The sequence below is a fragment of the Megachile rotundata genome, chromosome 4 (genome assembly GCF_050947335.1).
Source record: "Megachile rotundata isolate GNS110a chromosome 4, iyMegRotu1, whole genome shotgun sequence".
NCBI classification, from domain to species: domain Eukaryota; kingdom Metazoa; phylum Arthropoda; class Insecta; order Hymenoptera; family Megachilidae; genus Megachile; species Megachile rotundata.
Window position 1 is genome coordinate 10,932,599 of NC_134986.1, and position 15,564 is coordinate 10,948,162.

Consider the following 15,564-nt stretch of genomic DNA (forward strand, 5'->3'; position numbering starts at 1 on the left):
ACTTTAGATCAAACTACAAATTATGGAAATAGAAATGTCATTACAGATATTAACCAACAAACTGTCAAATTAAAACACTCACCGGTGACGACCGTGAAGAGGTTAACCGCGAAGCATAGTCCAGGATGGTTGCAGATCGAACAAACGAAAGACCAGGACGAATTGGCAGGGTGGAATCGTAGTCCGATGATGATTTATCAGTCTTTATTTTCGCAAGGCACAAGTGTCACCACACCGAGGCACGATTCACAAGACGTTCGCGACGCGACGTTTCGTAAAACGTGTCGCGTTTAAATTTCGTTCGCGATATGTCAACGAATCGAAAGGAAAACACCGGGAATTTTCGGGGAGTGGATGGTACGTGAGCTTCGATCGATGTCCGTGCGCAGACTGCCCGCACCTCGCTGCTTGCCGGGCGTTCGTCATGTTGCGGTCTCTCTTCGTCTCCCTCCAACGTTTAACCTTCTCTCTCTCAGCCCCCACTATTTTACCTCGCGCCGTCTCACTCGTGCCTCTTCCCAATCGAAATATAACACTGAATTTCGTCCTGAGTACCGTGCCACCACCGAACATCGAACGTTTTCCCCCGTTTTCCGTAAATTCGCACTGATCCCCTGTGATTCCCGCGAGCTTTTCCATTTTTAGCGGTTTCCCGCGCCTGCGCGGACGCGCGGTGCGCGCGCATCCACCACCCGGTTCAAACGACGCGCTACGGAGTATTTGATTTAATTGAAATTTTTTTTTTCTTTTTAAAGCAAAACGTTTATAGATATAACTGAATACGAAATTATCGTTGATTTTTGGATATGATCAAGTGCAACCACGTTCTTAAATTAGCAAATTACTAATTCCCTACTTTCCAGATTTCCAATCCCTCAGTTCTGCAATTTAATTATTTAAATTCTTAAATATAAAAATTAAAAAATTTCCATACCTCCAAAATTGTTAAATATCAAAATTAAAGAATTTCCATAACTCCAACTCGTCTTCCCAAATAAAAAAAATTTCAAATTCTTCGATATCTAAATATTTCCTTTCCATTCCTATAAAGTTTGTGTCATCCTGTAATCTCGAAAATCTTCCCTACAAATTAAAATTGCAGGAATGTAAAAAAATGACGAAAAATGAGAATCATTCGATTACATACAGACTGAGTACAGTTGTATAACGATTTCTATGCATCACAAATCATTTGTCTATCATAACTTTCTTCGAAGCAACACGTACAAAACTATCGGAACAGGTAAAACTCTATTAATAGACTGACCTTACTTTATTTCTTATAACGTGGCGGTATCGATTTCTGAAAGGTCGATAAACCTATTATGCAAGCACTATAACTTCCGAAGTGCCCTCTTAAATCGCACTCTCAGTCCATAGACCTTTCATAATTGTTCATCAAACAATTAAGAGATTCCAGCAGTCGATAAGAGATATCTTTTTAGGACACGTATTATGAAAGAACTCTTTTCACGTCGATTAACATCGTTTACTGTCATTAAACCAGAAACCTTTAATTGTACATGTACATTTAATTTAATGGTATAATCAGTTTCTAACAGGAAGTGCAACGGTACCGATGGTACTCGTAAATTATATAATAATACAAACCGATTATTTAATGAACTACTGCATTCCTACATAGATAAATTAGTTTGATAGCGGTTTTTCTTTTTTACATACGAATTCGAAAGCTTCTAATAAAATGCATAATAGTGATTTGTACAAACGTGCGATGCGTATATCTACCTGTGATTAAAATTTTATTTCGGTATGTAATAAAAAGTGACATGTATGTTATTTATTACAGTAGTGTAATAGAAAAAATATGTAGTGTAAGAGATAGTATTGTACAATATTGTACGTGAAATTGTTACCCAGTTAATATTAATAAAGTTAGGTTAACGGTCACTTACATTAATGGAATACTTGTTCTCTCGAGAAAGAATAATAAATAACACACAGTGGAGAAAGGAAGAAACTATATAAAAATATTTTTTTTTCTTTTAGTATAATTTTTTCTAGTTATTTTACCGACAGTGTTATTACTGAATAATTGAATTAAAATCGAACAATAATTCCGACCGATTTTGTTCACCGTGTTCGAATTAAAACCCCGAAATTCCCCATAAACTGTGATTTCCAAATTACCATTTTACGTGTCAAAACATGCGTCACTAATTATACGCCCATGCTGAACAAACCTCCCGTTCGCTTTAACAGGTTGTACCATTAAGACGATCAAAACCTTCGCGTAAAGAATTACTCGAGCGTTTTCTCGTAATTAAACGCAAGAATGTATGTTTTAAGAAAATACATACCAGTATTGCGGCCCGCGATTATCTGGCTCGTGCACCATTAAGCTCATTCTCGTTTTCTCTTATTTTGGACATAAAACGCCGAACCCCGTATTACCTTCGGAGCAGAGGAAAAAAAAGAGAACGAAACAAACGCATCATCGAAAGTTTTGGTGTCCCAGGGAGCAACAACACCTGTCGACTAACACTTATTTCAACTTTTCGAACAGACTGAATAAACGACTGGTCCCGTACCGGACTACGCCTCGTTAATTACCGTTTAATTTCTCGGCGAATAAGAAAGTGCCATTAGGGCTGCGAGATGCAGTATGTGAAGGATGTGTACGTATAAATCAAAATTATCAATTTTCAAGTTATTTCTATATTTTTGTATAATTAGAATAGGTAGATTTGTGAATTTTTACGGTTTCAAAATTTCAAGTGTCCCAAATTATATAGCAAAGACAAAAATTTCTATAATTATGTAGGGAGTGATAGATTTATGGAGGATGTTGAAGTGCGACAGCAGTAGCAACACTTTCCATTATATTGAATATTTACCATATTGAATATTTAGTTACCATGTGGAATATCTTTGAAATTAAAGCCGATCGGCAGTTATATGTGCAATGAAAATTTGTTCAGAATGAAGCCCTTGACAAAATATTTTGAGGTCATCGAAATTGGACAAACATATACCATTTTGTAAATAATTACCATATTGAGACTACTTCTGCAAATATCTCTGAAATTAAAGCCGATCGACAGTTACATGTGTAATGAAAAATTATTCAGAATGACGTCCTTAACAAAATATTTCCAGATCATCGGTGAATCCTATATTTTTTTATGAACAATTATAAAGATTTCTTGAAATATTCGTAGTAATCAGTCACGCAATTTTCCTCAGTTTTCCCGTATTCTTGACGAAGCTAAAATCGCCCGAAGGAAAGATGATTGTCGTTTAACCACGAGCCGGGGCAATTCCTTTCTTTCAACGACCCCTTTTGTTCGTCGATTGGCAACGAACGAGGGTCGAATCGAGGGAGGCAGGTCGGTGATTATGAAAACTGGCTGGGTGGGGTCGTCATTAATCAATGAATGCACGCCACGGGCCAATTAACGAGAGCGAAGAGGAACCAGTAAACACGTGCCATTAAGTTTCACGTTGATGCGAAATGGCACACGAAGAAGAGGCGATTCCCAAGGTACGCATTATGGGGTCATTCGCGTAATCGCGCCGAGAAATTCGGTAATATTCTGGATACTTTATTTTGGGGCGATATATAACAGTGTCAGATTTTTAGTGTTACGATTTCGGGTTTTAAATGTATTGGAAAATTGAGTTTGTGAGTTGAGTTAAAGAGGGACAGGATTAGACCTATATTGTTAATAGGATGACTTTGAGAAAATGGAGGAAATGGAGTTGATAGTCACTGTAAAATTAGGTAAATTGAGAATTAAAAATTTATGAACCCGAAGATTAAGAAATTTAAAAAATTGGAAATTTATCGATTTGGATAATTGGATATTTGGAAGTGTGGGAATTTTAAAACTTAAACATTTCACAGCTTTTTGATTTCTGAATTAGGTAAGTGGGAAACTTGGAAGTTTTAGAATTTTGTAACAAAAAAATTTGCAAATGTAGAAATTTCAGAACTTTGAAACATAAGAATTTACACATTTAACCTAATTAGAATATTCTGAAATTTGAGAATTTGGAGCCTTGGGAATCTGTGACTCCAGTAATCAATAAACTTTGACCAGTAATCAGTGAATCCAGTAAACCTTGTCAATTTTCCGAGTTAAAAGTTAAATAATTTGCCTTAATTTTTCCTGACGAGCGAATCTGTCCCACGCCACCTCCACGCGACCACATGTAAAGTCTTCATCTCCAAAGTGAAGAAGAAAGACGATTAAAGCAAGCATATGTCACGTTCAATTCCGCAGTCATCTTTGTTTCCAAAGATTTGCTCTCGGTTGGGTAATTCATAAACGTCTTACGGTTGACCGTAAAACCCCGTACGATTGCGGTCGTAATTCTTTTCTGGTGGTACACGAACCACGTGGCTTGGAGACCGACCGTTTTTCAGTTTTCACCAGACAGAAGGTTATTGAACGTGTCGCAGTGTGGCAAGATAAACCGTGTGGAACGAACCACAGCGACATGTTCATTGTTACGACGAACGTGTTTCTCGTCCTCTGAACCTCGCTTTTCTCGTATACTTTCCATTCGGAAAACTGTGCACCTTGCTGCATAAATTCTCAATCAGATCTGGGTCACCATCAACTTTTGATTAGACTTTACGATGTCTTTAATGAAGTACTATGAAATCTAGAGGATTATGTTCAACAAATTTTGCTAATAATTATTGGAGCGATTATTTTGTCACACTTGGGATAATTCATTGGAGTAAAAATAAAATAATCAACTTGATGATCTACTTTTCAAGTTTCTCCTCACTTTACGAATCTGATCTGGCGATGTCTTTAATGAAGTACTGTGAAATCTGCAGGATTATGTTCAATAAATTTTGTTAGTAATTATTGGAACGATTATTGAGTCACACTTTGGAAAATTCTTTGGAGCAATGATAAAATAATTAACTTGATGATCTACTTTTCAAGTTTCAAATTTGAGAAACCAGCTGATTATATATAAAATTATAGTGCTGCTGCCTAACTGGTAAATCTCCAATTATTGATCTCTTAATTAACTATTAATCTATGATAACAACCCTAGGATTTGTTAATAACCTAAGATTAGTTCCCAGAAAAAAATCAGGACAAAGAAGGTTAAATAATTAAATAATCTGAACAGCATTGCAAATAATTTTTACGACACTGAACCAACGTTAAAAGAAAAATTTCTTAGTGATTAAAACATGAAGATAAAGAAGAAAAATCTTAATAAGAAAGAATAATCGCAACTGCTCCAAATTTCCCAAACAGTCCATAGAACCGAAAAAGGGGAGCTTGTATGTATATAACAGTACCTCTCGAAAAAACATGGCCAAACATCTTCTCTAACTGTACTGTTAACATCAACTGTTTCTTTTTTCCCTTTTCCCTTTTTCGAGCCACTTCGAACGCATATTAAACCCGTCCACGAGTCGTTACAGCTGTTTTTCAAGTGCGCCAACGACCCAAGCCCATTCTTCGATTGTTAAACAACACGATGGTTCGATCTGTCCATGACGACCTCGACTCGCGCCCTTTCTTCGTTTTCCCGTTTCTTCGACCAGACAAATGCACGTCGCTTTTTTTTCGGATCGGTGCACGGAATCTTAATGACGAACCTCTTCGTCTCATGTATTCACAAACGACACCGTTCGTGTCCTATGGGACAACAAAGAACGTGCCACGCTTTATGGAAAGACTGGTATCGCGTGCACCGTAACCTGAAACACGATGAGTTTATTAGTAATCGTATGTTTATCAACGTCGAATTTTTTTTAGGGAAATCTGCAAATTAATGGAGACTCTACACAATTTTTTTAGATACCTACTTCAAATCCAAGGTTTCCAAATTTCGGAACTTTAAAGTTCTATAAATTAGAATACTCAAATACGTAAATCTTTTAATCCTATGATACTCAAATTTCCAAATCCCATAATTCTGGAATAACAAACGCATTTCTGTAAATAACAAATGCAAAATTTGATGTCTAACCACAGTGTTCACCAACCGAATTTTTGTTTGTGTAGAACCGAAAGGATTTTCCTCCTCATTTCTCCTTGACATTGAAATTACTTTAGACAGCCACCACTTGAAAAGACCATTCCTGTGGTTGTTTATAGCGATGCCAAATTGCTCCCTTGGACAGAAGTTCAAACGCTCTGGCGTATGTCCAGAAATATTGCACTTAGAATGGTGTATTTCAACAACTTCTTGGGACGTGACGCAGTTCAGCAGCACTCGAAGACACTCATTTTGAAGAAGAACATTCCTCAAAGTCCGTAAACGACCTAAACAAACTGAACGAAGAGCTGCTGCCGAGAAATCGCTGAATACGAACAATTATATACTTAACCCAAATTTAAATTACAAGCTTTAATGAGGGGATCTTTGATAAAGATATGAATTCTGTATAGTATTTAAACTTGTGATTACGGTGGTGAAATTCTGGAATTTAAAAAATTACAAAGTTATAAAGTTTAAAGCTTAGGAAAGCTCGAAGTTCCAAAAGTGCAAATATTTCAATTTCCTAAAAGTCTAAAATGCCGAATTTGTAAAGTCAGTAAACTTCAAAGGCCCCAAAATTATAATTGTTCGCGATTTAACTCGTGACTAAAAACTGTCATGGCGCCTCAGCCATGAAACCCGTATTCTAACCTCCAAAATAATCCAAAAGGAACTACATTATTAATTTGTTACATCGAACATTTAGAACCCTTTTTCGAACATAAAAAGCTACAGTAATCTCGACATCCTCTGCAGACTTTATCCTTAGCAGCGATCAATAAATTATCGAGCATGCTTTAACGATCGATTCACCATCATCCCTCCGTAAAACGATTAACCAACACACCACGACAAACTCCTTAAAACTTTGCTGCACTTATCGTTTTCAGCAAGATGTCGTGGCTAAAATGTGCTTATCGTTGCAATAAATTCGTTGCTCGAGCCATCACAATAAAACCCCGGCAACGTTGTAATTAAAGATACAAAACTTATCGGATTCGTTGTCGTCTTCACGGCGAAGTAAAAGAAGCGTAAGTAAGTAAGTAAAGTATGTATATGTTCCTCGAACCAATTAGTTGTCGGGTCGTTCCTTTTGTTTTTTCCCCCCTCGGTGTAATAACGTTTCAATAATATTTGAATAATGTCATTAACGATACGACCGGTTAATTAGGCGGCTCGTGTGCGGTTTTTCCGGAACTTTGCTGCTTCGGGGAGGCGTTTGATTTATTGCATCGTCCGGCTGGGGCCGATAAAAGCATCCTTTACGCGGTTATAAAAATTACAGGACGCTACGTCGGCCATGTATACATATTACGGGCACACGACCCACGCGTTCCTCTTTCGAATGATCATCGTGTCACGAATGCTTGTTCATAAACTTTTTACGATAATTTATGGCTTAATATACCAACAAAACGCTGGATAGTTTACCTTTCCGCTTTCTCCTTGTTATCTTTCCGTTTTCACGCTAGGCTCTTTTCACGGGTAGTTCGATAAAATTATAAGGTCACTTTGGGCTTAAATTTTTTATTGCTTAATTTCTACTTTTTTATTCTAATAATATATATATATGAATATGAAAGTTATGGCAGACGAGAAGTACAAGGTTAGATGTCGGGCGTTTGATCAGAGATCAGTAGGACTCTCGTTATATTGCTGTTTATTTGGAACTTCGCAAACTTGAATGTGATGCCCTCTAGAATATGCTGGACACAATTAAATTTAATTAATAAAGAACTTAAAAATGATAAGTTCTTCCATATTTCCATACAGCAAACGAAATAAACCCATCCGTAACAAGCCCTAATTAAGAACGCGATCCTATAATCCCCTCTGAAAAAAGAAACAAACCCCCTATAAATGCTTCACGTATCCGAAAGTATAATCTGATTGGACCTTGAATGTCTGCATCCTATCAACGTATAATTTCTCCGCTCCAAAAAGAAGTGGGAAACGTAATTTCAAAGATAATGTAATTTAATACGCCTATATCTCAGGCAATTCCGTGGCCGTATGACATTGAGGCACGAAACAGTCCTTCGATGTATCAGCTTTTCATTAGAGCCCTGTAATGACGTCCAGCAGATTCCTCGGTCCGCGATTATGCTGATTTCCCATGATTATACGTTTGCGCGTCCAGCGTTGGACAGGTCGATGTGTCACCGCGATTCCTCCAGGGAAAACTCTGGCTCCAGGTATCTCCCGCAGGAGCAGCCACGCTGGATGGGGGCTAGGCTGTTGGCGTAACAAAAAAGCCGAAGCTGAGAAGGAACGTACCAGTTTTTGCGATGAAACTAGCTACCTTAGAGCAACTGACTCGAGCGAACGAACCTTTCTTGTCTAGCGTGACGACTCTGCCCTAAGCGGGATCAACCGGTACGCATCGGGTCACATCTTGACGCTTTGACCCATTTAGCCTTGAACTTTCATGAATTCTTAGGTACGAAGATTTGGTGCATGGAATTTAAAGTATCGACTTGGTATCCCAAACTGAGAAATATGAAGATTCGATGCCTCAAAGTGACTAGTTTACGTTGTTTATGCTTTAAAGTATGGAAATATTGTTTTACCTAAAATATTTACATTATGGACAATACTACAACCATATGATACTTGAAATGTTGATACGGTTGAATCTTCTGAAAGTTTGCTTCAAACTCCAAACCCAGTCCACCTGTCTTGACGAATTAATTCTAAGAATAAGCGAGTAGAGTATCGACAGTTTCTCTTATTATCGTAATTAATTATCGTTCGTTCTTATAAGCGGTGCAGTCAGCGAGCCAATCGAATTTTGATACAATTTTATTGCGGCGGTATTTGAAACGGCGGAAGTATGCGTGGCCGGAGGCGAAGGAACTCTGGCGAAGAGAAGAACCCGTGGATTTCCGCGAACGAAGAGAGGGAATGGAGAAGTTCTGCAACAATTACTATCGCAAGGACGATAATGCGTGGCACTTGCTGCCGACCGGTTGCATGCCAGATGGCCAACACGATTTTACCAAGAATGTTATGAACACTTTAACGGACGGCCGACCGTTTAACAACATCGCATCCGAGGATTATGATGGCAGTAAATTGAAAGATACCAAGAGGCTAATTTTTATTTCGATTCCGAAGCGAAATTGCCCCGACGGCAATCGATAAAATTTTCGTTTTTATATCTTCCCGCGTATAGTAGCGCGTTCGAGCTTCAATTTCGTATTTATCGCGGGAAGATTAGCGAAGCCAACCGAGACCGATCCTTATTTCGATTGTTAAATCAAACTGTTGCTTCTGTGGACGATAAAATTTTGATTTCTGTATTTCCTCGGACGTTTCATGACTTCTGCGGGATTCGAACTTCGAGACTCGAACATCTTTTATGGGGCTCTAAACTTCGAACTTTGCTGCTTCGCGGCTACGGGCGTGGAACTTTAACTGTAACAATGCCGTAGGCTTCCGACATGTGAGAAGTCAGCCGTTAGATTCAAGGTTTGTGGGTTTATTATCACAGAAGATGAACTTTGAGGAGTTTAAACATACTCAACCTTGAACTTGGAAGAATTTAGGTGCATCAAGACTTGAACTTAAATGAGTTTATACACATGAAGCTTGAATGAGTTCAAGTTCCCCAATGTTTAAACTTGGACAAGTTTTAATATCTCAAGTTTTTAACTTTGATGAATTGTGGAACCTTGTCTGAAACCTCACGAAGATACATTGTCTGAAGATTTAAAGTGATGATGAGTTGTCCACAAATTCGGATTTTGATGATTTTTGATGCATCAGTATTTGATCCTTGACATGAATAAAAATATTCTGAATTTTGGACCTAGACATATTAGCTCCTCAAACTTTTACAATTGAAGAACTTTGATGCTTCATGTTGCAATAACCATGTCTAATGATGTGAACTTTGAAGCCTTAAACCTTCATTATCCTCTCTTTTGAACCTCAGCAAGTTATAACAGCTGAAGCTTTCAATGCTTCAACTTTCAAACCTCGACGATTAATGTCTCCTCAAACCTTGGTTCTCAAAGACACCTAAAGTTTTAAACCTTGTCTCAACCTTCTCATATCAAGCTTCGAAATCCAAGTTATAGCAGCGTAAACTCGCACCGTGGAACCCCGTCTGAAACTTCGATTCCCGAGTTGTTACAAAGGAATTAACAGTTAACATTCTTCTCAGCGGTCCTGACAATAAACATTCCCGTGGAAAGAATAAAATCGCTGAAAGATCGGAGTGTGTTCCGAGGAACAGTAATAACACGCGCAATGTTGCATCGATGGAACCACGGTCGTTGGCGCAACAACCGACGAAAGAAAGGGGAAAAAAAAGGAAATGAGTCCTGGTTGGCGAAAGATCGAGTTAATATTCAACCAGGTTTATCCATAAACTCCGTTTAACTGCGCGTAACTGCACGTCTCGGACACAATTTGATATCTTCACGAGGCCTCAAGCCGAACCCGGTGGACCGTGCGTTTTCTACTGGACACATTTCAAATGGGAACATTCGAGTTCACGACACGTCGACGCCAATCGCCGTTTCTCGGTATCTTCGATCGTAATGGAGCTTTACGAGATCCGTGGACCACGAAAGAAGACACGGGAACACCTTCGGACGCGTTAATCAATCGAACTCGGGCGATAAGTCTGCGGGTGACGCGTTTTTCCGCGATGAGGACCTCGAGAGATGCCAATTACTGGCTTCTTTTTCACTTCACTGAGATTCGATGGGAAATTCACTGCTAAATCCGAAAAGAATGGGAAGTGCAACTGTATCTTTACGTTTCTAGACATTTTGGAGTTCACAAACATGATTTTCAAGTCTTCTTACCTTCATGTTATGGATTCTCAAATTTTATAGTTCAAAATGGTAAAAGTCTGCAAACTCAAGTTACCAAACTAAACGTTCAGATTTTCACGAAACTCCTCAAGAAATTTTGCCAAGAACTTTCCCAAATCTCCAGCACCAAAAATTTCATCTTGAAGAAACATGAAATATTTCAAAAATCTTTTCTGAACCCCGTCTGTCAACAACAAAAATAAAACGCACCTTTTATTCTCGAGTTCGTATTTCTCTTTTTCCGTGATTTTACAGCGTAACGAAGTGTCCGCGTTAAACGAGGAACATCCTAAACATGCAAAGCGTTCGAGGGGTTCAAATTGAAGATGGCGTTAGGGTAAATGTAATTATCGCGCGACGACTGGCTGCGTCGGTCGTCACGACGGAAAGTGAAGAACCAAAATGGAAGAAGACGAGGAAAACTTATAATTACCGACCTCTCATCCGCGATTAATCATACGAATAACAGGTTCGGGAATAAAAATCGCATTAACCCACCTGTCGGCCGATAAGTTTGCACAAGAAGATTAACGAGCTCCATCGTCGGTGTTCAGGCGAAAGTGCGGCTGCATTCCAATTTGTCGCGCCGTTTCGGGTCGGCCCGCCATTTCATTAGCTAACTTTACGCTTTCAATGATACGCAAAACAAAAGATAAATGCATCGAGTCGATAACACTTTGAGTACACTGATGTTCTTACTTTCACATTGGATCAATTTTTATGTCATTTGAATCTTCGGTGATTTTGAGGAGCTTTGAAGTCTGAATGTTAGAGTCTCAAGGTTTGAACTTTGGCTGAGGATGATGTCTCGTACTTTGGATCTTCAATGATTTTAAAGACTCAAGCATTGAAATCTGATGAGTCTTAACATCTTAAGGTTTCAACTTTGGCTGAGGATGATGCCTCATACTTTAAATCTTCAATGATTTTAAAGACTCAAGCACTGAAGTCTGACGAATCTTAGCATCTCAAGGTTTCAACTTTAGCTGAGGATGATGTCTCATACTTTAAATTCTGCAGAGTTTGAATGCTTTCAATTTTGAGTTCTGATGTGTTTAAACACTTGAGGCTGTAATCTCTAATGTGTCCAAACATTTCAGGCTTTGAACCATATCAGATTTTGACTTCTACAATCATCTACTCTTTCAACCTTTCAAACCTAATCCTGCCAATAAATATTGTTACTTGAAATTTTCATCTTACATGGTTTTAACATTGATAAGTTTCCACATGTCACGTTCTAAACCTTGAGGAATTCTAACATTTAAAGGTTTGATACTTTTGACGTTGTGATGCAGGAGACAAATGTATGGAGTGAACAGTTGTGCATCTAACGCACAGCTGTTCCGAAGTTTGAGAGGATAAATGCAATTTTGCACCGAGTTCTGTGACGGGAAATGCACCCGCTGCGTTTGTGCATACCGAATGAACCATGATGGAATCGAAGGATTTGGTTGGCTTAGGCGATCAAAGGCCTTCAAAGTGTACTCTGAACGCGATGGTTAAATGCGAACACACGATGTGCAATGAGTTTCCACCGCGATTCATAAGACGAAATGATTGATGGAGTAACGTGAACTTGCGTTGCATTCAGAAACGCGGATGTTACTTCGGTTCATAGGCAATTATACTCTAGGGAAACTAAGATTATGAGGTACCATAAGCACCATTTGCTTGTAAATCAATATATGCAAGTAAGTATGACTCGATAGAGAGCTGCCTAACGAGTTATTCAACGCGCGCGGAAGGATACGAACAGAAATTAACGATTATGATGAATGTATCGTAATGTAACCAAATTATACTGGAATTTTTCGACTCTCGTTAGCTAGAGCGAGTCCTAAATTCTTTTGGACAAGGACGAATTCTGAGCGCATCGCTGTGTCAACATCGTGCAATTAACCTAACAAGTACAATGGTAAAAGTACTCCTGCAATGTACACTTAATTTAGAACCGGGATTATTCTTTAGCTATTTTTTAGTTTGTCAAGCTTCGTATTTTTAGGTTCTTAGGTTTTAGAATTTTAGTTTCAAATTTTGAATATTTTTCTTTTTCAAGTTTCCTGATTTTTTGGGGTCTATGTCGCCAAGTATCAAGTCTCAAAAGCATAAGACTCACAAATCACTACATCTGTGAATACACCCCTAAATTCCTAGATTCACAAATACCTAAGTATCTCTACATTCCCAAATCTGAAGATCTCTAAATAACCTACATCCCCAAATATTCAAATCCCGAAATGAATAAATGTAAAAATTCCATATTTCTTGAAGGCAGTTTTTCTCTCGACTGTACCACGGTTAAATTATGCAGAAGATGCAACAAAGCATCATTTTTTCTTCCGTCGTTGCCTAATAACGTCTACATTTTCCAACGTAACGAGTACAGAAACAAAACCATCCCAGAGTCATGTAATCAGCACGAGTCTAATAATCCTGGATGCAACTGGGACACAAATAATTTAATGGCCGACTCGCGGACAACGGGTCTATTTGACGAATCGTGATGAAACATGCGGTTTCGAGAAATATGCCAAATGACAGGTAATGGGAGGTGTTCATATAAAAGGCGTTGTCGTTTTCGTTGCTTGCAAACGCGAACTGATTATGCAGCCATTGAAATGGGTACGTAGCTTTTCTAACTCTTTGTTACGTGGTGTTTTCAATCTTGAATTTCAAACTTTTACAAATAGCAAATATTAAATAATATCATAATAATTCGTATATTATATAATTCAAGATTTATTTAGATTTACTTTATTTACTATTTATTGAGATATTTAATTGTGTTACTTGTATAGTGGAGAATACTGGTGATAGTCACGTACGCCGCTGGGCAAAGTCTGCGGGTAGTTCGGCAAGAGGGGTACAGCTACAATGTACCAAAAGTATCTTCTCCTTTGTCGAATCCAGTGGCATTTAGTTACGGTTATCCGGCACCACCACCTTCACCACGATCTCCACCAGTAACATACTATCCTCCATTGAGATCTTCACTCCCACAGCCTTCACCACCTCTGTCACCAACTTACGGTTATCCCCTATCAAAACTTCCAGCACCACAGCTTCTACCTAATCCACCACCAACTTATGGTTATTCACCTTCGCGACCTTTACTGCCTCCGCCACCAACTTACGATCATCCCCTACCAAGTCCACCTCCACTGTTATCTTCAGCTTCTTCACATCCTCTACCGTCTACATACCTCTCACCTACCCTGTCACCACCTTCGTCATCTACAGGACAATCTACACCACCTTCTACACCTTCTGAACAATCTCCCTTATCTCCTCCACTTCCTCTGAGTTCACACCTTCCTCCTGCAAAATCTTCCCAATTTCCTCCACCTCCTTCGCATACGTACCTTCCTCCTGCACTGCCTCCTCCTTCTCTACCTTCACCAAGCTCTCCACTTTCTTCATCTCCTCCATCTACATATCTTCCTCCTGCTCTGTCACCTTCTCCACCGTCTCCACCATCTCCACCTTCACCTCCTCCTCCAACATATCTTCCACCTGCAAGCTCACCTCCACTCACCCGAATATCAACGCCAGCACCACCGTACCTGCCACCTCACGGTCAAGCTACTCAACAAACTGCAAGTTCTGCATCGGCATCATCGTCACCAAACGCGATGGAAATAATCGGACCAGCTGAAAATTATTCTGCTGCTTCAACTACATCTGGAGCTAACGCTGTTACACAGTCCATTGAGCCAGCATACGCTGAGGCATATGGTTATTCAGCACCAACCACCAGCCAGGCGTCTACTGTCACTTATAATTATTCTAAGATAAGTTATCCAGCTTCTAGGATAAGTTATCCTGCACCTGCACCCGCATCAAGTTACCCTGCTCCTGCACCAAATTATCCTGCTCCTGCTCAGCAGCCGGTTATCTTCCTACGCTGAGTTAATTAGCAATGTACCATGTGTTATTGTGTATGTTGCGTAATTGTGTAAAATGTTCTGTAGAAAGATGTTATATGGTATACTGTAGAAATGTAGTTGTGTGTTGCTGTTGCAATTTTTGCGATTTTTATGAAGTAGTCAACACCGTTGATAGAGTTTGCAGGTTGCATTTGACTTGTTTCCTACGTTTTGGACAATGCGATAGGTTGTGGATGTATAGTGCTTGTTATAGACGAAACTGTATTAATTCGCAATATATTTGTATAATTAATTATTCAAAATAAGTAAACAGTTTGATTAGGAAAAAATAAAAGTCATGAGTATGTGTTCCTATCACTCATCATAACATCCTCGACCTGTCACAAATTATGACTAATTTACAAGAGTCGCTTTTGACATCAGTAAATAATAAATCTTTCGCAATGACGTGCTTAATTACAGTAAATTAAACCAATAAAATCAGTGTTAATTGAATTTTCAAAAAATGGAAACAGTAGCGCCATCTCTCCGGCGAACAGGGTGAACTAGACGATTTTGAAACTGTAGTTTCATTAGTTCCCACTCACTGGCACTAGATGGCGCTACGTATATCATTTTCGGTTTAATTCTATTAAAACTAGTCTGTTTGATTGAATAACCTAACAATGCTTAACACGCGTTAAGGAAAAATATAAAAAGTAATATTTCGCAACTTTGACGACGTAATATGCTTCTTTAGACATTTTGAAGCAATTTTTGTTGAATAAGTCATTCTTTTCTTTGCCTATTAAGCCCAGAAAATCATTTTTATTTGACCCCTTTACTGCGTATTCGGACATACGTTTTTCCAGTTTAGTTCGCAGTTT

At 38.7% G+C, this 15,564-nt stretch overlaps 2 protein-coding genes across 4 annotated transcripts in view; one reads left to right on the forward strand and one right to left on the reverse strand.

Moving 5' to 3' along the window:
* The window catches only part of LOC100880451 (uncharacterized), an 86,974-nt gene extending 86,385 nt beyond the window's left edge, over nucleotides 1-589 (reverse strand). For 2 of the 3 annotated variants that reach the window (XM_076531369.1, XM_012281445.2), the window contains exon 1: nucleotides 83-588. The gene's annotated coding sequence lies outside the window, so the exon portion shown is untranslated. Of the gene's footprint in view, nucleotides 1-82 lie in introns of all 3 variants that reach the window. The other variant, XM_076531370.1, reaches the window with a different exon arrangement.
* A 12,552-nt stretch (nucleotides 590-13,141) lies between these two features.
* Nucleotides 13,142-15,484, forward strand: LOC105662029 (uncharacterized). The gene is made up of 2 exons (XM_076531436.1): nucleotides 13,142-13,433; nucleotides 13,610-15,484. Exons 1-2 carry the CDS (start codon nucleotides 13,356-13,358, stop codon nucleotides 14,717-14,719), a joined length of 1,188 nt encoding a protein of 395 aa, XP_076387551.1. The 5' UTR covers nucleotides 13,142-13,355; the 3' UTR covers nucleotides 14,720-15,484.
* The last annotated feature ends 80 nt before the right edge of the window (nucleotides 15,485-15,564 follow it).

Coding starts and splice junctions, on each gene's coding strand:
- LOC105662029 (XM_076531436.1), top strand. CDS start 13,356: ATGGGAGGTGTTCATATAAAAGGCGTTGTCGTTTTCGTTGCTTGCAAA. Junction 13,434..13,609: donor TTATGCAGCCATTGAAATGG/GTACGTAGCTTT, acceptor TTACTTGTATAG/TGGAGAATACTGGTGATAGT.